Source organism: Diabrotica virgifera, chromosome 10 (genome assembly GCF_917563875.1).
Source record: "Diabrotica virgifera virgifera chromosome 10, PGI_DIABVI_V3a".
In the NCBI taxonomy this organism is placed as follows: domain Eukaryota; kingdom Metazoa; phylum Arthropoda; class Insecta; order Coleoptera; family Chrysomelidae; genus Diabrotica; species Diabrotica virgifera.
This window is the reverse complement of record NC_065452.1, coordinates 139,508,691-139,533,262: the sequence shown is the minus strand read 5'-3', so window position 1 is coordinate 139,533,262 and position 24,572 is coordinate 139,508,691. Positions and strand designations below refer to the sequence as shown.

Below are 24,572 nucleotides of genomic sequence, written 5' to 3'. Positions count from 1 at the left end.
CCAAATGTTCGTGTATGTTCCAATTAAACTATTATTGTGGTACCATTAGGTAAACACAGTGTTTTACCTCTTAGTCTTTTTTGATGTCGCCTTTTATCGATATTTGGCTTCTTTTGATGTCACCTTTTATCGATATTTGGCTTCTTCAAAATATACCTAAAAATGTAAATTATAAATAAATTTTCAGATTATTAACAGGTATATCATAGGTACTTAACCATATACAAATATGTGGTGGATTCGACAAATATTTAAAATATCTCGATAAACACTGGCCTATCGAAAAAGTACTAAGAGGCAAAAAGGTTTTAAAAACATTGTGTTTAACTAATGGTGCCACAATAATAATTTAATTGGAACGTAAAAAGTTTGGGGGGGTTTAAGGGAGCAAAACCCCCATGAAATTTTTATGGGGTGCACAAATTTCACTTTAATTTTTTTTAAGATGTTGCTGTCATAAAAATGCCACATGTCCATTTTCAATGAAAAATCTCCTAAGAAATTTCGATATATGAAAAAAAAAATCGATTTTCATTTTGTAACTTCAAAGGGCTGTAACTTTTTTTGTGAACACTTTTGTACTAAGGTAAGTTGGATTCAACCAATTTATTTTTGTCCCCGGAATACGTGATTTAATTTATGACATACCTTTTTGAAACACCCTGTATAAACATACATAATTTTTGATTTTGGTATTTCAATCAAACTTCTAATTTTGTTTTCTGCATCTGTTGCACTGCTAATTTCAATGGCATAGGCATTAGTTTCTTTGATAATAAAATCAGCACATTTATCATTGACAATCAACGGGTCCTTTATTTTGCATATTATTTTTTTATGCTTGGATTCTATGTGCCTCAATAGGTATTATCAGTAAATAAGCTTCAGTTCAGAACATTAAATCTGTTTATGTCATCAACACTCAACATGTCATTTATTAAAAATATTGATTAACTTTGTGATTAACATAATATATTTTTTGCCAAAGTGTGTACTTTAAATTAGTCACATTCTGTGTGTATGATGGGGGAGAATATACAGGGTGGTAAATTAGAAAACTCGCCATAAGAAACTCAATGTAAAATTATAAACTGTTGAATTCCTGCTTCCCTAATTATTTTACATCAAAAGACATGAGAAATTATTTGTAGAGAAAAAAATCTGTATTGAAAACAAGTGTTAAAATTGTTCTACGAATTAAACATATTAATATTAATAAGGTACCCTTAGTTGAGGAGAAAGTATTAATTATAAAGATGTTTTGTTCAGTCAATAGTGTGCATAGTCAGTTAAATAGTAACGTTTGGCCTAACTTTTACACACATACCATAATACATTTACTGTGGCAAATGTATTATATTTTTCAAAATTTTGGAGTGTGTTTAAATCGTAGAACAATTTTAACTTTTGTTTTTAATACAGATTTCAATCCTCTACAAATATTTTCTCATGAGTTTTGATGTAAAATAATTAGGGAAGCAGGAATTCAACAGTTTAGAATTTTACATTGAGTTTCCTATGGCCCGTTTTACGATTCACCACCCGGTATAAATTCTTTAAATGAAATAAGTTAGTATGTATGTTTTTACTTTTCCATTTAAAATTAAATACTACATTTTTTGTTTTATTTTAGGGAGCAAATAATGCAGGTATGTATATTTTTTTGATGTTTTTTTATTACTTGAAGCGGACAAAAACCAAATGCATATACGTGCACAAATCTCAAGATTTTGAATATCTAAATGTCTTTACAATACTAGAAGTAAAAAAGTATCAGTTTTTTCAAGATGAAGAAATATACCTTGAAATTAAGAAATTGTCATGTTGAAAAGCGCATTCTTTATTGGAAAGACATCTGTATTGTGTATGCAGTTGGTTTCTTTAAAACAAAATGTTGAGTTTAGATTTGGGTCAAATGTAGTGTTTGATTAGATTTAAGGGCAGTGATAACAGAGGATTGCTTATTGTTTAATGCAATTATTTTTTTCAAATACAACTGTACAACTGCTAGAAATCGAATTGGTTAAATATTTGTGAGCATTGTTCTTAATAAATGTCAACGACTTTTCATTTCTTCTGTAGATAAGAAGAAAAGAGAAGATAGTAACCAGTCATCATCAGGACAAGCATCTTCAGGAACAACCAATGGAGAGAATAGTGAAAATAGAGCTCGGGATAGGTTGGTTTTCAACATTTTTTTTAAGGAACTCATCAAATGCTGCCTGGTTAGAAGCAGAATATAAACACCTAACTATTGCTTGCTGAAGACCATCTTCAAGAAGAGGAAGACCATCTTCAAGAAGAGGACATCTGAAAATTGCGCCTTCCCCATGGTCCTGAAACAACTTGGAAATAATCTATCCAGCATCAGAGGGTTTTTTCAACTTCCAGGTTTGAAATTAGTAGTGTAAAGATGTTGGTTTTTGAGTTAGCGATCCACCTAGTCATACCTACACAGCAATTCCAGATATAGTTGTGCAAGAATCATTGGATATCAGCAGCAATTTTAGAAGACAGCAGTAAATACAAGAAAAAATTGCAAGGCAATTAAAATAGCTTTAAGAAAATACATAGACGTTTTTAAAAGGCAGCATGATGATGAGTCTCTACTTAATAATATATCAAAAGAAAAATAATATGAAATTTCGGTAAGGTAACAATACCATGAACTAATTCTTCATGGGATTTTAAGGCTATTTCAGCTGTAATTATGTCAGTTATTCATCTTTGTCAGTATTTTTACTGGCATATGATAATACATTGTAAACTGAAACTTCATAAAACATACATCTATATTATTTCAAATAAAAAAATATTTACATCATTTTGCAATTATTATACATAACATCTTAAAAAATCAAATATTTTGCTTGCGATAGGTATGCAGATATTAATAGCTGTGCGTAGGGAATGTATTTACCATTACAATTACTATTTATATTATATATTTTAATTATATAAAATACATTTAATATTTCTCATAGGCTTTACATACATTTTTTCACCGCTTTCTTCCATTGATTTCCAATTCTCAATATTTTTTGTAGGCCTTCATATAAACTATCCAATATTTTTTGTAGGCCTTCATATAAACTATCCTTTCATCTCTGTCTTGGTCTATCTTTAATTTATTTTTTGTATTGGCTTTTGTGCGAGTACAATTTTCGGCATTCTTTACTTTTCCAATTATTCAACCAGTCTGAATATATATTCTCTGTGCTTTAATTACTGTCATTATTTTTGGTTTCGTTATATAATTCTTAACTTTTTTATTTTTTCGTTCTTCTCCATTGACCATTATTTTTTATTTTCACACCTCCATATATTTCTTTTTAATTTTTCTCTCTCATCTTTCTAAAAGGTCTTTTTCTGATTTTTTAAGCACTCATGTTTTTCATGCACATGTAGATGTAGGCTTGTAGACAACTTTTTGTAAATTCTAATTTTTGTTTTTCTTGAGACATATTTGAATTTCACTATTGATCGCACTGCTTTTTGTTTCCTTTTGCTATTCTAGCATGTCCCGTTCCCAATGTCTGTTTTCATCTAATTGTACAGTGTACACCCAGGGAGGTATTTGCTACTTCTATTTGCAATGTGAAATCATCTTCTTTTTTTATTTATGTTTCTGCCATTAACAAGTATTGTATTTAAGTTATTTATTATAAACCCAAATTTTTGTCGTGTCTAGGGTAGCAAGGTGTATCACTTCAAAGATATTTTTTGAATACTGTAGTTTTAGTACACATTAAAAACCAGTTATAAAACCAGTTCAGTATCTATTGGTTGAGTTATAATTTAGATTTATCCATGTTTATAATTGTTTCTTAAATATTTTCTAAAACTACTACAATGTTTATAATAATACAGTTTTCTATAATGATCCATCTCCCCAAAACCTACAATATCACTGTTGTTATGATGTCAATATAAGGAATAATGGCTTTAATAAAGCTCAAAAAAAGTTGATACTTTTTTTAAATAAAATTTTTGTTTTCTTAAGATGGTCTAGTCTGACTGTTCTGCTGGAAATTCATAAGCAAAAATAATTTGTTTCTTCACTATTTCATAGTTTGTTGCTCTACTGATTCTCTTCGGCTTGAATGGTCATATAATACTTTGTTTTATGTAGTGTGAATTGTAAAACTCCTTTGAGTATGAGTTTAAGATATGCCAAAAATGATTAACAGCTGAAATTTAAGAATATTGGGGATTTTATTTATAAAATCATTATTAATACAGTACTTATCTAAACTGATTTGAATACAATTTTTAATGTGTATTTGATATCAATTCAATAGAGTTCTGTTGTTTTATGAAGTTTCTACTTCTATGGTAAAATGTGTTGGCAAAGAGTATATCCCAACAGATATATTAATTTCGAAATTTCACTAATTTATAATATTAAGCCAGGTTTTAGACTGGGTTGAAAACGTCTGCATTAAAGAATTCTCAAGACCAAATAACTGCGGGAAAACAAGAGAAACAGTATTTTGTGCTAATATCAACTAAAACCAACCGAAAAAAATAAAGCCAATTTGTGAAACTTGAAGTCCAACTAATACTAGAAGGTATATATAAGAAGCCGAACATATGGAGGCTCTATTAACAGAAATTTGAAAATACCACTAAATAAGTCTTTATTCAGTGTTCGACTCTTCAAAGAGGACCATAGAAGCTTTTGAGATGTTTTTCAAAGATAAGTGTTATTTATTTCGGTAACCTTTAGGACAAACGCGTTAATATGAGAGATGAAAATCAAGAAAGAATCAAGGATACAACAGAAAAGTATTGTATTTTTTTAGTTGACCTTTTGACGAAATGGAGTAGCAATACCAGGAAAGGTGAAAGTCAAAGTAAATATCCTGTAAGACCACGTGTGGTTGCTCTATTTTCAAAATACGCAAGAATGCTAGAAGACTGGGAAACCTGAGGAATGTTGGAATGGTTAATTTTTGAAATCGTGATCGTCATACAAGTTAATGACTGAAGTATTAGTAGAGTATACCTATATAACAATAACATGAAGAATTTTGATGGTTCCATAGCAATACAAGTTTAACTAGAAGATATCAGATATATGCATCATTTAGAAGTGTTTTTAAAATGGAAATTGGGAGAGCTTTGATAATCCAATTAAAGAAATCGTGATTTACAGTATATGTATGAGATGTTATTTTTTATTGTTTCTTTTTTATATATACCTATATATAAGATACTCATTATGGATAGGAAGTTACAGTAGTAAAAAGGATTTTGAGGAAAATAAAATACCACATTTACCATATTCTTTACGAGTAGCTTACAATGGATTATCTCAGTATCTAAAATTTAAATGTATATTTTAAAACAATTTTCATTTATAGCAAAAATGAGAAGAAGCTTGGGTCAAAAAGTAATCCCACGGTCGTTTGGATTAGCAATCTTGCTGAAAACACTCGGGCAAGTGATTTAAAACAAGCTCTATCTGCTTGTGGTAGAGTAACAGGAGCCAAAATTGTCGTCAACGCAAGATTCCCAGGGTCTTGTTGCTTTGGTTACGTAACCATGGGTTCTGTAGAAGATGTTGAAAATGTCATCGAAAAATTAAACAATACAGAGTTAAAAGGTCAAATGATCAAGATTGAGAAAGTAAGTATAATAAAATATTCAACTAAGTGACTAAGTGCCATGTTAATATGAACAACATAAAAATTAGTTTCTGTTTTTAGTATGATTTGGTCAGAGCGGTTCAGTTGAAAAAGAATGAGAAATCACAAACTAGTTCAAAAGACACCCAGCCAAAAGTAAAGAATCCTAAAAAAGATGATAAATCTGAGAAAAAAGGTGAAGGTAAAAAGACCGATTCTGAAACACCTGTTGGTAGAAGTGAAGCAGATAGAGCGGTATGTATTTAAGGTATTATTAACACTTTCAAGTCCGCCGATACGGCTCCCGTGTTCACATTGTTATCAATCAGGTGCCTCCGACACGGCTACCGTGTTTACATTTCAACAATTTTCCAATGACTGTATAAAAGTGACACATGAGATAAATCAATTCCTCAGAAGCCAATCGGTGTAAGTCAATAAGTGTTTAAAATGAGATACTAAGATGTTTCTGACAATAGTTGCAGAAATGTAAGTAGTTATTAAAAACAAATAAACTCTCTTTATTTATTATAATATGGGTAACATGTTCATAAATACAAACAAGGAAATAATAATAAGTGTTATATCTCATAAGTCATTTTTAGGGAGAATGTGACTTACACCGTTCGACTTCTGAGGCATCCAAATATCTGATATTGACTCGGAGCTGAAAGTGTTAATTAAACAGAAAATTAACCCATTAAGCGCCATTGATGCGAAAAGCAACATTTTTAAAGGATTTTTTTTTTTTGATAACTAAGTATTATTTTCTTAGAAAATGTTTTATGTGTTTTAATTCTTAAAGGATTAATTTTATAGAATAAATTTATTCAATTTAGAATTTATAAAGGTGTTATTTTTAATTTTAATTTTTACCATCATTTTTAGCATAATATCATTGTAGTCACACCCGAAAAATAACTTAAAACCATAAAATTATCCAAAATGTATCGCAAATTTCTTCAAACGGAATTTGCGATGCAATGACATTTGAGAACTGGCACAATTATTATGGTTTTAAGTTATTTTTCGGGTGGAACTACAATGATATTATGCTAAAAATGATGGTGTATCGCAGATTTAAAATGCGTTTATCTCGAAAACGGTTGAGTTTAGGGAGATGAAAGAAGTATACCTTTTTTAAGTAAAACTAATAGAAGAATAAAAATTTTAATGTCAAAATTATACAGAGTGAGGGATAAAAAAATTGAACGTAATAAATGAGTGCTGAAAGGCGTATGTGGCGCCCTCTGGGCAATACATAATTTTTGGTAGGGAATTTAGTTTTCTCGACCCAAAAAAACCCCTCATACCAAATTTCATTTAGTGTTATTATAAACTTTGTACTAAGGTAAGTTAGCTTAAATCGGCCTATTTTAACCTCAGGAACATGAGGTTAAGCTATGGCCAATTCTTTACCAAACACCCTGTATAATCTTATACAATTTTCACTTTGCTAATAATAATTAATTATTTATATGGGAAATAAGCCACAATTAAAATGAAAAAATAATTTTATTATTTAATAATAATAATATTTTGTATTTTGACAACGGCACCCGATTTGGGCGTCGAAACGTTAATAAAATTATTTTTTCATTTTAATTGTGGCTTATTTCCCATATAAATAATTAATCATAAAAATGCCACAAGGAAATAGCTTCAGAACAACGCTAATAATAATATAATGGTTTACATGATTTTTATACAGTATAAACTATAAGCAATAACCAAACAAAAAAAATTAATAATTTTACCAAAAAAAAGTTACATGCGTTAAAACTTAATGTTGCGTTTTCGCATCAATGGCGGAATCTGTTAAGAAATTAATGAAATAAACTTTTATGGATTATGAGATTTATTTCAAAATTATAAGTACAAAAGTAGTAAAACTAAATAAACTATTTCTAAAAAACTATAAAACTTAATATTCCAATTTATGGAAGCTGGTCAAAACATGCAGAGTGAAAATGTACATTGCACTTTTGACACATATATGGTTTGGCTTTTACAATATCTGCATCTTCTTCTTGACCCAGGTGACAGATCCTGGGATCGGCATCTATACAGCCGAGTCAGACGAGGGAGTTGTCTTTTAAGAGACTTGTGGCTTTCTGTGAGGCCATAAGGTTTCTGGGGGTGGCATCAGCAGGAGGAGCTCAGATTCTGCAGATTCTTCTGACAGACATGGGAGCCCGGTGCAGCTTGGGCTCCAGAAAAGCCCGGACCTGGTCCGTAATATAGGGCGATACAATGGACCCGCCGCAGGAGGTCTAAGTATCTGAATGGCTCACAAGTGGGCCCTGTCCCGATGTACCATAATCATAACCATAATAATATGTGCACCAAAAGTGCAATGTACATTTACACCCTGCATGTTTTGACAGCTTTCATACATTGTAATATTAAGTTTTATAGTTTTTTTAGAAATATTTTATTTAGTTTTACTACTTTTATACTTTTAATTTTGAAATAAATCTCATAATCCATAAAAGTGTATTTCATTAATTTCTTAACAGATTCCGCCGTTGATGCGAAAACGAAACATTAAGAACACCCTACCCGCTACCCTGTAACTTAAACAAAAATATATTAAAATTTGTTTTTAAAAGATCATAAATAACTAAGCCTAATCGAATTTTTATAAAAAATTTACATATTTCATACCTTGGCGGTTAATAGGTTAAATAAAAACCAAGGTGTTTAAATAATAATATTAATCATTTATATTTTATGACTATAATTATTTCAAGTGAATTATCTTTTATACAATAGAGATCCAGAGGCAGAAGAGATTCGAGGGATAAGCTTTCAGTTCGTCCGCATTCCAGGGTTCGCCATGAACGGGATGTTTTAACTTTCGATAAAATTCGTGTAAGTATTTTTCATTTACAAAAAAAAATGAAGTACTAATAATAGAGTACTAAGAAATAATTATGTAGTTCCAAAATTAGAAAACATGTTATGATTTACGATTTTGACTTTATTAGAATTTTTAAGTTAACTTACGTGCATAGAAATCGGCCCGCTTAAAATTTGGTCATTTTTGATGTCTCCTATTTCCTAAACCCGTTATCCGATTTAAGTGATTTTTTTAATATGTTATAGCCAGATTGTTTAACAATATCGCTGTTGAATATTGTTGCTAAACAGGTAAATTTTTATTGTATACCGGGTGTACGAATCAAACTGTTTTTTTTTTCTCAAAGTTCGCATCACCCTGTGGAATATTCTAGCATTTATAAAATACTGAAATTAAAACCCAACTATAGCTTCAGGTTTTCTTAATATTCTGTTTTTTGATTCAGTTGTTTAGGTTGAATAATAAAAGAAGTTAGGTATTTAACAACTAGACATATTCTTCATCAATACACGGTGTTTCTAAATAAGTGCGACAAACTTTCAAGGGGTAATTCTGCATGAAAAAATAATGACTTGTAAAATAATGTTTGCTTTATAAACGTATGTTTCCAAATGTTTCGTTTTCGAGATACGGGATGTTGAATTTTTTCTTACAAACTGACGATTAATTTACTGCTCTAATACCGGTTGAGATATTATGCAAATGAAATTTGGTAATTTTAAGAGATAGTTATTGCCGATTTTTTGACATAAAATTAAGAATTTTATATTCACCATTAGCGTGCATACGCGTAATTTGATCAGTGATATTACTCGTATGCGCGCTAATGGTGAATATTAAATTCTTAATTGTATGTCAAAAAATGTGCAATAACTACGTCTTAAAACCCACCAAATTTCATTTGCATATCTGAACCGGTTTTAAAACAATAAATAAATCGTCAGTTTGTAAGAAAAAATTCAACATCCCGTATCTCGGAAACCAGACATTTGCAAACATACGTTTATAAAGCAAACTTTCATTATTTTTTCATGCAGAATTACCCCCTTACAGTTTGTCGCACTTATTTAGAAACACTCTGTATTGATGAAGAACATGTCTAGTTGTTAAAATACCTAACTTTTTTATTATCCAACATAAACGAATGATTCAAAAAACAGGATATTAAAAAAACCTGAAGCTGTATTTGGGTTTTAATTTCAGTATTTTATAAATGCTAGAATATTCCACAGGGTGATGCGAACTTTGAGAAAAAAAAAAACAGTTTGATTCATACACCCGGTATACAATAAAAATTTATCTGTTTAGCACAATATTATTACAGAGATATTGTTCAAGAATCAGCCTATAACATGTTTAAAAAATCACATTAAATCAGCCAACAGGTTTAGGAAATACGAGACATCAAAAATGACCAAATTTTTAAACGGGCCGATTTCTATGCACGAAAGTTTATTTGTACCATAGCTATTAATAACTTTTTTTTTTTCAATATACATACTTTGTTGCATTTGACATTTGTTATATGTAGTCAAAGGTGTAAACGCATTTACTGCTTTAGAAGTAAACTATTATTCTTTCATTCATCCATTCTTTTGCTTGGTACTCTCCTGACGAATTTCAGGAAGCACAAGATATTTAGTTAAGGTACTGTCTGATTCGCTTCACAAATTCGGGATGCTTAGAATTTAAAATTTTTAGTTTGTTTAGTGATTCCAAGCACCTTCGTACTAAGTTTGAACTGATCACAAAACATAACTCGGCATATTAATGGTGTTAATGTGCTATGGAAGTGTGGCTGTCCTCAATATGTTTGAATAGTTGGTTCTGGGCACCCATGAAAGTACTTTTAAACAAAAGGACAAACTTTCAAACAAAAAAAAAACATTTCATTTAATGTTATGTTCACTTAGTCTGGCCAGTATGTTGGTTCTTAATGTTACATCATGCTTTTTGAGTAAGGTGGCTGTGATTTGTGTTTGCAGCATTACTAATGTATGAGCGGTGCTGCGAAATGGTCTGAATCTGGACTGACTTGAATCTATAATATTGTGTTTCTACTGTTACCACATGAGTCTTTGAGTTTTTCCGTCAGTTTGCTTGTTTTACATATAAATAAAATAGGGCGATATAAGTCCGGATTAGTGCATGGCTTGTCCTGTTTTTTCATTGGTATGATATTTTCTGTCCATAATGTTGGTAGCTTTTTGTTGATCCATGAAGAATTTAGTAGTCTGTAGTCTTGTTAAGGAGGAAATGGACAAATTTTGTCAGATTACAAAAGGAATACTATCCAGTCCTGCAATTGAATTTTTCCATCTTGGTATAATGTTCAAGAGTTCTTCTAGTGAGAAGGGGATCATCAAAACATTAGATTTTTTCATTTTTCTCCTCAGATTTTCGTTTTATATGTACATTCAATTTTAGTAGCATAATTTGTTTTTTTTTTGTAGACAGTTGTCATTCATAATTAAGAGAAATCATTAAATCGTCCCCATTCTCTTTGCGCGTTAAGATTCATTTAATTTTAAATGTGTTTGTAATTTTAGGAAGAACGTGATAGACAAAGATTACGTGAAAAAGAAAGAATACTTCGTGACGAAATTAGACGTAGACGAGAAGAAGCTTCACGTAATAGAGAAGTTGAAAGAAGACAACAAATAGAAGCTCGCAGACTCGAGAGAGAGAAGAAAAAACTGGAAGTCGAAAAAGAGCGAATTGCGCGTGAAAAAGTAGCATTGGCAAGGATTGAACGGGAAGCACATTGGGAGAAGCAAAAAAAAATGGAGTATGACATGACAAATATGTACGAAAAGGATATGGACAGAAGAGTTAGTAAAAGGTCTGCACCTTTTCGTCGGGAAGAATTTGAAAGGAAGAGACCAGCATATGATAGACATTTCAATGAGCCGCCTCCACCTCCAAGGTATGCAATTAAATGATGACTAGTATGTAACCTTCCTAATACCAAGCCAATTTTAAAACACCTAGTACTAGGGCGAATTATCGCCCCAGTGTTTTTTTTGCATACTTATACAAAATTATTGTTAAAATGATAATATAAAAGAGGTAATATTTTAAGATGTTATCATTTTGAAGACATTCTTAGCAATAACATATTTAGATTATTACATTTAGAACATTTGCTTCGATACATGCAATTTTTCTTCCTTGTGCAAATATGGCACCTTTCTTTTCTTTTTGGTTGTCGTGAATTCGGTTCTTCCAAAGGTTATTCTATGTTGTAATGATCCCCCAGTTCTTTAAATATACAGTTCATAAGTGTGGCTCTAAAAGACTTTTGCCCAACTCTTTTATTTTAAGGGTTTTTGTTAAATTTTATCAACATTATTTTTTTACCAAATATCGATTAAATATTCAAACTATACCCTAGAACTTATCTATTGTTACCCTCAAAACAAAAAATTAAACAATTATACAAAAATATGTATTAAAAAAATTGTAATAAAATATTTCATTTTCGAAGCTTTGGCCATAATGGGTTAATTTAGAAATCCTCTGATTGCAAATATTCATGAGAAATAGATCTGTACAATCAATTTCAATTTTGGTCTGAAAGTCGTTCTTTTACACGTATTTACAGGGTGTTAGTAAATAAGTATAAAAAATTTTAAGGGCTAATTCTACATGAAAAATTAATGCCAGTTTGATCTATAAACATATGTCCGCAAATGCTTAGTTTCGGAGATACGGGGTGTTGAAATTTTTATTTCAAACTGCCAATTTATTTATTGCTCTAAGACCAGTTGAGCTATGAAAATGAAATTTGGTGAGTTTTAGGAGGTAGTTATTACGAATTTTATGACATAATTAAGAATTTTGTATTCATTATTGGCGCGCCTGCGGGCAATGGTCTGAATTATTTTAAAGAAAAAAATAGTACGCCACTGAGATATTTCGAATTAGAAATTATTTTTAAATTCCACGTCTAATTTATGATAAAAACCCTTTCTTGCCTTTTTTTCATATGGTGCACCGTTTTTATGCAGAAAAATAAAACATCTTGGCGCATATTTTTCATTTCTTAATACATCATCAAGAACTATCCAATATAATAAAACTAAACTAGAACAATAACAGAAAATATTACTAATACCATTTCAACTAGGTGCAAAGCTACAAGAAATAAAATGATCTCCTTTACAGGTAACAGAAGAATTTTATATTCATCATTGCCGCGCGTACGGGTAATGGTCTGAATTTTTTGAATTCCTCGTTCAATTGACGACAAAAAATCTTTTGCCTTTTTTTCATATGCGGCGCCGTTTTTATGCAAAAAAATTAAACATCTTAACGTTTACAAAGTATTTTTCTATGCATATGGAAACTAACTCAAATACTTGGTAAGCGTTACGGTGTATATTTTTTTGTATAAAAACGGCGCCTCGTATGAAAAAATGGAAAGAAAGATTTTTTGTCGTAAATTGAACGAGGAATTCAAAAATGATTTTTAGTTTGACATATTGACACCGCCATCGAACAAGATTGTAACTCATTTTTAGCGATTTTACAGGAGAGGCAAAAAACGAAAACAAGAATTTTTAAAATTTGTAGCGAAATTATTAGACCCTTTTACACTAATGTAATCTGATATTTATAACATAATAAGGGATTACTGTGAGATGTATGCTTTGTAATTTTATTAGCTATTGAGAATCTTGAGTTTGACTGAGATACAACCTTGAGATTAAACATGAGTATTCGTAGAAAAAGGTTGTAACTCGCCTAACAACCATTTTACACTCTCCGTTTTAATTATTTTTCCCGTTTAACTATTAAAAGGTTGTATATTTTGAGTTATTTGCAATATAGCTAGAAGAAAATTAGTTTTTATGGTATATTTAAACAAAATATCAACTCACAGTTTACACAATTTTAATTGGAAATTATAAATTTTACAATAACAGTAATATTCAACACAACTTCTATCACTATGAAAAAATCATGGTATAAAATATCTCAAATTTTTCGCATTTTTATTGCGTATCTGTAAATATTTAATTTTAAACTATTTTACTTTATTACTTTACTCTTTTACTATTAATATCTACTTCAAAATTAACATGTGTGCCCTTAAATGGGTTAAAATTTAAAATTTGCTTCTGATTTATTTCATTTACGGATTTAGGCTTGCCTGAGGCTTTGGCATATCGTATCATGGTTATCCGTTGGTGTGGAGCATATACGACTCGATGTTTTTTCTGTTTTTCCATAAGGGCATGCATTGAATCACCCTCGTTTTGTGAATGTGCTATTTCTAAAAATATATGTGTAATGTTAATATTAAACTTTTTCACTACATAGAAGTACATAGCAAACACTATTCGATACTTATTTTGTCCACCGCAACTACCAAAAAGGAAAAAAACTCCGTAAATCCGTTTTTACTTTTATTTCGATAATTTGACTTACGAGATGCACCATATGTTGGAATACGTTATAAATTAAACATACGTACAACAAAGTTGTAACTCATTTAAAAACCTTGTAAATCGTCAAGTATAAAGAAAGTAAATATTTTACATAGGGAGTATCCAGTGTTACTGCCTTCTTCAAGCTAAAATGGAGTAAAATGGCATACGTAACTTAAAATACAACTTCTTATTAGCCAAACTATTGAGAATTAAACTATGTCGTTTATCTTGACGTGTGCGAGTTACAACCTTGTTCGATGGGGGTGTCGATATCTCAGTGGCGTACTATTTTTTTCTTCAAAAAATTCAGACCATTGCCTGTACGCGCGCCAATGATGAATATAAAATTCTTCTGTTATCTGTAAAGGAGATCATTTTAAACATTTCTTGTAGCTTTGCACCTAGTTGAAATCTTATTAGTAATATTTTTTGTTACTGTTCTAGTTTAGTATTATTATATTGGATAGTTCTTGATGATGTATTAAGAAATGAAAAATACGCGCCAAGATGTTTTATTTTTCTGCATAAAAACGGTGCATCATATGAAAATAGGCAAGAAACGTTTTTTATCATAAATTAGACGTGGAATTTAAAAATAATTTTTAATTCGAAATATCTCAGTGGCATACTATTTTTTTCTTTAAAAAAATTCAGACCATTGCCCGTAGGCGCGCCAATGATGAATACAAAATTCTAAATTGTATGTCAAAAAATTCGTAATAACTACCTCCTAAAACTCACCAGATTTCATTTTCGTAGCTCAACTGGTCTTAAAGCAATAAATAAATTGGCAGTTTGAAATAAAAATTTAACACCCCGTATCTCCGAAACTAAGCATTTGCGGACATATGTTTATAGAGCAAACTGGTATTAATTTTTCATGTAGAATTAGCCCTTAAAATTTTTCATACTAACACCCTGTATATTCTAATATTTCACAATGTTTTTCTTGCAGTCTAAAAACCAGGGAAGCCAGTCCACAAAGCTTCAGTAGTCGTTCAAAGGAACTTTACACGAAAAGTGTAAAATACTCTGTGCCAAAGCGAGATTCACTTTATCCTGAAAAACGTAGGGAATATGATATTGGACGTCCTCCTATAATGGGTAGACAGGTGGCTGATTCATATGAAAGCAGAGATGCTAGAGCTGTTGGGCATCCAAGATCAAAAGAGGCGCGGTTTGAAGCCCCTAACAGAGATACAGGCAGGGAGCGTAGCCCACATTTCAGATCTGGAAGAGAGGAGAGAAGACCAGTTAATATGAAATTAGATATGCCATCTGGACCATCTAGAGGTAAGGAATATATTTACTTTTAATGTTCTAATCATAACCTCTTCTTATAATAAATTAATACTTGCATTTCTAAATTTGAATTTGATTATAAAGTTACACTTTACTAACACTTTCACATGTTACGGCTGGTTTCACAAAGTAAAGTTATCTTGTGTTATATAACCAGTGGTTACCCTGAAATGTGTCTTTCACAATATAAGGTTAATAGCTGGGTTGTGGTTAACCGACAAAATTTTATTTAGAAGACCAAAAATAATCATTTTTTCAAGATTTTTTTTCTCAGAACCTTTATTAACAATGAACATAAAACTTTTTACATATTAATATCTAACTCTTAGAGAATACAAAAAATATATCTTCTTTCATTTATGCACGTACACTAATATTGTAGAGGGCGCCAAAATCGATGCCTCGAAAAAAAGTAGTTCCGATGGCGGACAGTTAATCTCAGGATTGGGATCTCTGAAACAAAAAAATCGTACGGCATTTGAAAAAGGAAGGTTTCTTACGTGACTATTTACCACAGTGAAAAATTCCGCAAAAAAAAGATTTTAACGAAATTTGAAAAAATTTTGTGAAAATATCGCCGGTTTTTATTCAGTTTTTCATGGTTAAAAAATTTTATTTTTTATTTTTTGGTCAAATTGTGGTAAATTGTCACGTAAGAAACCTTCCTTTTTCAAATGCAGTACGATTTTTTTTGTTTCAGATATCCCAATATGTCCGCCATCATTTTTCGAGGCCTCAACTTTTGCGCCCTCTACAATATTAGTGTACGTGCGTAAATGAAAAAAGATATATTTTTTGTACTCTCTCATCATTCTCTTTGCCTTATCCCTATGCGGGGTCAGCTTCCCTAATTGCATTTCTCCATACAATTCTATCTTGAGTCATATCAATATTAATCCCCTTTACCAACATGTCCTGCCTAATTGTCTCCCCCCCCCCCCCCACGTTTTCTTTGGTCTTCCTCTCCTACTCCTTCCAGGAATCTGCACTTCAGCAATTCTTCGTATTGGGTGATTTGCGTTTCGACGTTGAACATGACCAAACCATCTCAACCTATGCTCTCATTTTAATATAATGAGACTAATATAACTAATATACTCATTTTTAATTTTATCCTTTTTTGTCACTCCACTCATCCATCTAAGCATTCTCATTTCCGCCACATGCATTCGTTGTTCCTCTTTCTTTTTCACTGCCCAATATTCAGTTCCGTACATCATAGCCGGTCTTATGGCTGTTTTATAGAATTTTCCCTTCAACTTCATTGGAATTTTCCTTTCACACAGCACACCACTCGCTTCCTTCCACTTCATCCATCCAGCCCTAATTCTACTGCATGCATCTCCGTCTATTTCTCCATTACTCTGTAATACCGATCCCAGGTACTTAAAACTATTGCTTTTTACAATCAGTTCACCATCCAAAGATATCATGCTATTTGTAGTAACTCCATCTTTAAATGAACATTGCAAATACTCTGTCTTTGTCCTACTAAGTTTTAAACCTTTTTCCTCCAGAGCTTGTCTCCACTGTTCCAGTTTTTGTTCTAACTAAGTCTCTTTCACTATTTCCTACTAACACGACATCTTCAGCATACATTTTTTGTACTCTGTAGAGTTAAATATTAATATGTAATAAGTTTTATTTTCATTTTTAATAAAGGTTCTGAGACAAAAATTCTTGAAAAAAATGATTGTTTTTGGTCTTCTAAAGTGTACTAGTACCTTAACTCAAAAGTTAGGAGTGCTGATCAAGTGTTGGTTTAAATCTTGACCAGGATATCCTAACCTAATTTCGAATTCCATTTTGTTCACAGTATATTAGATACGTAAATTATTAATTAATCAGATATGGATTTATATGATGTAAATTCTTTTAGCATTTCAGTGGCCAGTAATTTTTCGATTTTTAAATGAGGAGCTTAGTGGGGTAATTATTAATAATACACATAAGTCTGTTTGCTACATATTTTTATGTTAACAATTTAATTTTAACGGTTTTGGTGAAAGGCCTTGAAACAAATATTATTCCTAAACAAAATTTATAATGAAGTAATATACAGTCTGCTTAAGTTGGCCACGTATGGTAAACTTTTTTATTATCAATTTTACGAAATTTTATGAAAAGTTCTGCATGGCCAAAACTCGAAAATACAACCATCAGATATCAAAATCCATCCTGTAGGAGGTATGATAAAAAATATGAATTTTTAAAGCAAGAATTAACATCTAATATGATTATGCAAATGAAACCACAGGTCTCGCTTCGCAGTGAATATCCCAACCACACATACACACATTTATTTTTCCTTAATCTGCAAAATAAACTATAAAACTTAATATAAAATGCCTAAAACCTATATACAACCTATACCTATACATATACAACAAACAATAGTCCTAAAGAAATATAACAGTTTATTGAATTTAACCTAATAAAAATCCGTCAAAACTCATCTATACTGATCAATGTTCATAATACACACTAAGCATCAAAATTAACGCACCACCTTAAAAATGGGACATTTTTGATGTCTTGTATTTCCTAAACCTGTTGCGATTTTTTTAGTATATTATAGCTTTGTTCTTCAAGAATATCGATGTAATAACATTATTGCTAAAGAGGTAAGTGTCATTGTATACCGGGTGTAACAATGATAATGTGTTTTTTGTTCTCAAAGTTCACCACGCCACACCCTATGGAATATTCTACCATTTATAAAATACTGAAATTAAAACCCAACTATAGCCTCAGGTTTTCTTAACATTCTGTTTTTGTACTGATTCGCTTATGTTAGATAATAAAAAAGTTAGGTACTTTAACAACTAGCAATGTTATTCATCAATACAGGGTGTTTCTAAATAAGAGCGACAAGCTTTAAGGGGTAATTCTGCATGAAAAAATAATGACCGTTGCTTTATAAACATATGTCCGCAAATGCTTTGTTTTCGAGATACGGAATGTTGAATTCTTTCTTACAAACTGACGATTTATTTATTGCTCTGGTTGAGATATTCAAACGAAATTTGGTAGGTTTTAAGAGGTGGTTATTGCGCATTTTTTGACATACAATTAAGAATTTTATATTCACCATTGGCGTGCATACGGGTATAAACATTTTAGATACATCCAGTATGCACGCCAATGGTGAATATGAAATTCTTAGTTGTATGTCAAAAAATGAGCAATAACCACCTCTTCGAAAACCTACCAAATTTCATTTGCATATCTCAACCGGTTTTAGAGCAATAAATACATCGTCAGTTTCTAAGAAAAAATTCAACATCCCGTATCTCGGAAACTAAGCATTTGCGGACTATGTTTATAAAGCAAACTGTCATTATTTTTTCAAGAATTACCCCTTAAAGTTTGTCACACTTATTTAGAAACACCCTGTATTGATGAATAACATAACTAGTTGTTAAAGTACCTAACTTTTTTATTATCCAACATAAGCGAATGAATCAAAAAGCTAAGGCTACAGTTAAATTTTAATTTCAATATTTTATATACGCTAGAATATTGCGGTATACAATGACACTTACCTGTTTAGTAATAATATTACATCGATATTCCTGAAGAATAAAACTATAATATACTAAAAGAATCACTCAAATCAGACAACAGGTTTAGGAAATACGAGACATCAAAAATATCCCATTTTTAAGGTGGTGCGTTAATTTTGATGCTAAGTGTATTATATGCTGATAATTCTCCATAAAAATGGTATTTCTGCTGATCATTGTCCCGAATTTCCTACCAAAATAAGAAAAATAAAACAAAACCTAAGGTTACGTGATCAAAAACTGAATCTGTGGATGTGAAACGGCAACTGTCAGTTAAACCCATAATAATACCCACGATCGGTATGCCAACTCACATCTCCAGTCACGTCACGTCGATGATGCAAATTGAATACAGTAGTTGTAAATGCAACGGCGAGATTGAGATAAAAAAATGCTTTCATAAGAATAAAATAAATAAATACGAATAATACGATGTATTAAAATATTCTCATCATTCTCTCTTTGCCTTATCCCTATGCGGGGTCGGCTTCCCTAATTGCATTTCTCCACACAATTCTATCTTGGGCCATATCAATGTTAATCCCCTTTACCAACATGTCCTGCCTTATCGTCTCCCCCCAGCTCTTCTTTGGTCTTCCTCTCCTACTCCTTCCAGGAATCTGCACTTCAGCTATTCTTCGTATTGGGTGGTTAACGTCTCGACGTTGAACATGACCAAACCATCTTAACCTATGCTCTCTCATTTTGGCATCAATTGGTGCCACACCTAGACTTCCCCTAATATACTCATTTCTAATTTTATCCTTCTTTGTCACTCCACTCATCCATCTAAGCATTCTCATTTCCGCCACATGCATTCGCTGTTCCTCTTTCTTTTTCACTGCCCAACATTCAGTTCCGTACATCATAGCTGGTCTTATGGCTGTTTTATAGAATTTTCCCTTCAGCTTCATTGGAATTTTTCTGTCACACAACACACCACTCGCTTCTTTCCACTTCATCCATCCAGCCCTAATTCTACTGCATGCATCTCCATCTATTTCTCCATTACTCTGTAATACCGATCCTAGGTACTTAAAACTATTGCTTTTTACAATCATTTCACCGTCCAAAGATACCATTTTATTTGTAGTAGCTCCATCTTTAAATGAACATTCCAAATACTCTGTTTTTGTCCTACTAAGTTTTAAACCTTTTTCCTCCAGAGCTTGTCTCCACTGTTCCAGTTTTTGTTCTAAGTCTCTTTCACTATTTCCTACTAACACGACATCATCAGCATACATTAAGCACCATGGAATGTTACCCTGTATTTTCGCTGTTATCTGGTCCAAAACTAATGAGAATAAATACGGACTAAGCACAGAACCTTGATGCAATCCTACTTTCACATGAAATTTATCAGTCTCTCCCACACCTGTCCTAACACTAGTCGTTACTCCCTCATACATATCCCTCACAATCTTTACATATTCACCAGGGACTCCTTTCTTATTGAGTGCCCACCACAGAATCTCTCGAGGAACTCTATCATATGCTTTCTCAAGATCAATGAATACCATATGAGCGTTTGTTTCTTTACTCCTGTATTTTTCCATCAACTGCCTTATAATGAAAATTGCATCTGTTGTTGATCTACCCTGCATAAAGCCAAATTGATTCTCGGATATTTCGGTTTCTTCACGTATCCGTCTATCAATTACTCTTTCCCATATTTTCATGGTGTGGCTAAGCAGTTTTATAGCCCTGTAGTTTGTACATTGTTGTATATCTCCCTTGTTTTTGTAAACAGGTACCAGTATACTGCTTCTCCATTCGTCTGGCATTTGTCCAACTTCCATAATTCTATTAAATAGACCTGCTAGCCACCTTGTTCCTGTCTCTCCCAATGCTCTCCATACTTCCCCAGGAATATCATCTGGTCCTACCGCTTTTCCTTTCTTTATTTTTTGAAGCGCTTGAGCCACTTCCTCGTTGGTTATTTTGGTGACCATTGCTGCTACTGTCTCCGTTGACTCTACAGGCTGTCTGTCAAATTCTTCATTTAATAAGCTGTCAAAGTACTTTCTCCATCTCTTTTTGACATCCCTTTCGTGAACTAGTATTTTATTATTTTCATCTCGGATACATCTAATCTGATTAAAATCTTTTGCTTTCTTTGCTCTCTGTTTGGCTATTTTATATATCTTCGTTTCGCCTTCCCTGGTATCAAGTTGATCGTATAGGTTTGAATACGCTTCTGCTTTAGCTTTTGCTACTGCTACTTTCGCTTTCTTTTTGGCGACCATATAGTTTTGAAGATCTATGTCCGATCTGGTTTCTTGCCACTTTTTATATAATTTTCTCTTCTCTTTTATGTTTCCTTGTACTTCATTTGACCACCACCAAGTCTCTTTATCTTCAAACTTCTTTCCTGACGTTTTCCCAAGTATTTCAATAGCCGTCTCTCTAATAATATTGGCCATTTTTCTCCAAATTGTGTTAGGGCTTCCTTTCATGTTCCAACATATTTTTTCTACTATTCTTTCCCTGAATAGACCTTCCTTCTCATCTTTTAGCATCCACCACTTGATTTTTTGTGGTCCTCTCCGATATTTTTGTTTAGTTTCGCTTTTTACTTCAATGTCCAGAACAAGCAGCTTATGTTGTTGGCTTACTGTCTCACTAACTATTACCTTGCAGTCCTTACATTCACGTATGTCTTCTTTCCTTATCATGAAGTAGTCTATTTGGGATTGATGTTGTCCACTTTTGTAGGTAATAAGTTGAGTTTCTCTCTTTTTAAAGAATGTGTTAACAATCGCCATATCCAATGCTGTTGCTAATTCTAGCATGTCATCTCCAGCTTCATTTCTAGTTCCAAAGCCTAATCCCCCATGTATTGTTTCATATCCTGTCTTGGCTTGGCCCACATGTGCATTGAAATCACCTCCTATTATAACTTTCTCCTCCGCTGGAATATCACTCAGTATGTCTCCCAATTGATCATAGAAAGCTCTTCTTTCATTCTCACCCAGACCTGTTTGAGGAGCATACACACACACAACATTCAATACCTCTTTATCAATTACAAATTTCACTGACATCATTCTATCACTCGTTCTTACAACATCTACTACGTTATCTTTCATTTCACTATCAGCAATTATACCAACTCCATTTCTAGTGTTACTACTCCCTACATACCACAATTTATATCCATCACCTAGTTCTTTCGCCCTTTGTCCTTTCCACCTAGTTTCTTGAATACAAGCAATTTGAACTCTTCTTCGTTTGAGCGCATCCACTAACTCCAGACTCTTACCTGTAAGACTACCAAGATTCCAAGACCCTATCCTGATTTTTCTAACCTGCAATGGTGTTCCCCCTGAGATAGTCCTCACCCGGAGATCCGAATGGAGGCTCATTTTACTTCCGGAACATTTTACCTCAGGAGATGCCATCATTTCAGTATAAGTTTTTATTTCGTTTGGAGAAGGTCTTTTCATTATTATGGCCTGAAAAGATTTTTGGATATTTGATGCCTGAATGCCTTTTCTATCAGCACCATACCCTGCCCTGTCCTGCACGTTTAGCCAATACACCACCAATGCAACCAAAGTGCAGTATTACCCCACACCCGCCTGCATTTTTCTGTATAGGCCAGGATCCCTACTGTAAGGACTGCCCTATAAGCCAATGTATTGTTGCCCGTATCCCGCCACTAGGAGGCACGTACTTCATTCGGGATACATTAAAATATTCTGTTCTTCTAAAAAATAAATTTATAATAGTGAACCTGTAATCTGTAACTATTTTGAAATAAATATTCCTAAATTCCAGTAACATTTCATTTTTTTTTATATTTATTTCATTTCTACCTATATAAAATTTTGTAGAGATTTTTTGTAAACATTCTTACGAAAGCATTTTTGAATCTCAATCTCGCCGTTGCATTTACAAAACTGTGTTCGATTTGCATCGACGTGACGTCACTGGAGATGCGAGTCGGCATACCGGTGTGAGTGTATCGTGTATAATACCTAAAACCCATCTTTTTCTAATCGACGGGGTTTATCCAATGACGTTGGGTTTATCGACCACTTCACTTTCCCACTGTCACTGATTTGATAAACCCCTCCGATGAGAAGGAGACTTCCGACCTAATACCCTCAGTTTTTTTCTGTCGCAATCGTCAGATAGTTTTATACATATAGCAGCGTACAGTCTAGGTATTGTTGTATGTCTATGATTAAACTATGGGTCAAGATTAGTTAACCGCTAGGGTTAACCACTGATTGTGAAACTGGCAATTACACAGAGTCGTTCTATTTTTTATATGACCATCTTATGTTATATCATATTGTTTTCTTTTAATTTAATTTTAATTTTCTCTTTGCTATGTACAGGCAAACAGATTTAACTGCAACCGTTAAGGTCACTTGCATCGGATAAACAAGCGCCTGTCGTCTCTTCCCCTCGCGGTTGCAGATAAATCGGTTTTACTGTACATATTTCTGTGTATTGATTCAGGCATGGAGTAGTAAATGCAGTCTGTATTAATGGTCTAAGAGCTAGCAACATTTTCGAGAAACTATTTTAATTCTTTCATATATTGTTCCCTATGCATCCTCGAACACCGTACCGGCCATCTGGCTGCTGATACAGGTTGCGTTCATTACTGCGCAGCACACCTGTACAGGTAAATACAAAATCAGGGTGATTGATTAGTGTGATAAAGCTTAGTAGATCCGCTATAGTAATAAATAGCAATAAAAGTTATAACAAAACTTGTAGCCAACTTTGAGCTTCACATTACAAAATTAGTTAGAATGTTACAGGGTGTTCGATATCATAGTGGCAGACCAAACTTATCTTTTTTTAATAAAACACCCTATATTTTATTTTATATTCGAAATCCTGTTAACTTCTCCATCACAAAAATATAAAGGTTTGTTATACAGGATATTTACAAAGTTATAACCAATCTTCTACGAAAATCGTAATAAGTTCAGCTCCCTGTAAAAATAAAAATAAGCACAACAGCAATGGTTTATTGGTTCCATATTTTTTTGTTGATTGTCAATATTTATAAAATTGGTTGATATTGCTAATTTAAAAAAATCAAAAATGAATAACCATTTTCAATTTCAAGCATTTGTATATGCCATTAGATTGAAAACTTAGTCTTTTGCTAATTTTCTTTATATCGAATAGAGGATGAGTCAAAACGCAAGTACATTATTTTCTCAGTAATTTTAAATAGAACACCTTAATTAATAACTTGCTCTGAAAAATGAAAATATCTCGACAACTAACAAATTTAGGCATAGGGAATATTATACAAAAATTACAGTAATGATACTTTTCGATGGTGATATAAAATACAGGGTGTTCCATTTAAAATTTCTGATAAAAGAATGTACTTGCGTTTTGACTCACCCTGTATTCGATATAAGGAAAATTAGAAATATCAACCATTTTTATAAATTTTGGCAATCAACAAAAAAATATAGCACCAATAAACCATTGCTGTTGTGCTTATTTTTATTTATACAGGGAGCTGAACTTGTTACGTTTCTCATAAAAAATTGGTTTTAACTTTGTAAAAGCGCTACATGACATAACAAACCTTTATATTTTTGTGATGGGAAAGTTAAGAGAATTTCGAATATAAAATAAAATATAGGGTGTTCCATTTAAAAAAACATAAGTTTGGTTTGCCACTATGTTATCGAACACCCTGTAACATTCTAACTAATTTCGTAATGTAAAGCTGAAAGTTGGCTACAATTTTTGTTATCAACTTTTATTGCTATCTATTACTATAGCGGATCTA

General features: G+C 32.1%; 1 protein-coding gene across 1 annotated transcript in view; it reads left to right on the top strand.

The window, feature by feature from the left end:
- The window catches only part of LOC126878465 (SAFB-like transcription modulator), a 56,276-nt gene that overhangs the window by 26,354 nt on the left and 5,350 nt on the right, over positions 1 to 24,572 (top strand). The window contains exons 4-10 of the mRNA XM_050641205.1: positions 1,634 to 1,649; positions 2,083 to 2,179; positions 5,367 to 5,631; positions 5,712 to 5,885; positions 8,406 to 8,504; positions 11,043 to 11,419; positions 14,884 to 15,221. Of these exons, the coding sequence (XP_050497162.1) occupies positions 1,634 to 1,649; positions 2,083 to 2,179; positions 5,367 to 5,631; positions 5,712 to 5,885; positions 8,406 to 8,504; positions 11,043 to 11,419; positions 14,884 to 15,221 (1,366 nt within the window). The remainder of the gene's footprint in view (positions 1 to 1,633; positions 1,650 to 2,082; positions 2,180 to 5,366; positions 5,632 to 5,711; positions 5,886 to 8,405; positions 8,505 to 11,042; positions 11,420 to 14,883; positions 15,222 to 24,572) is intronic.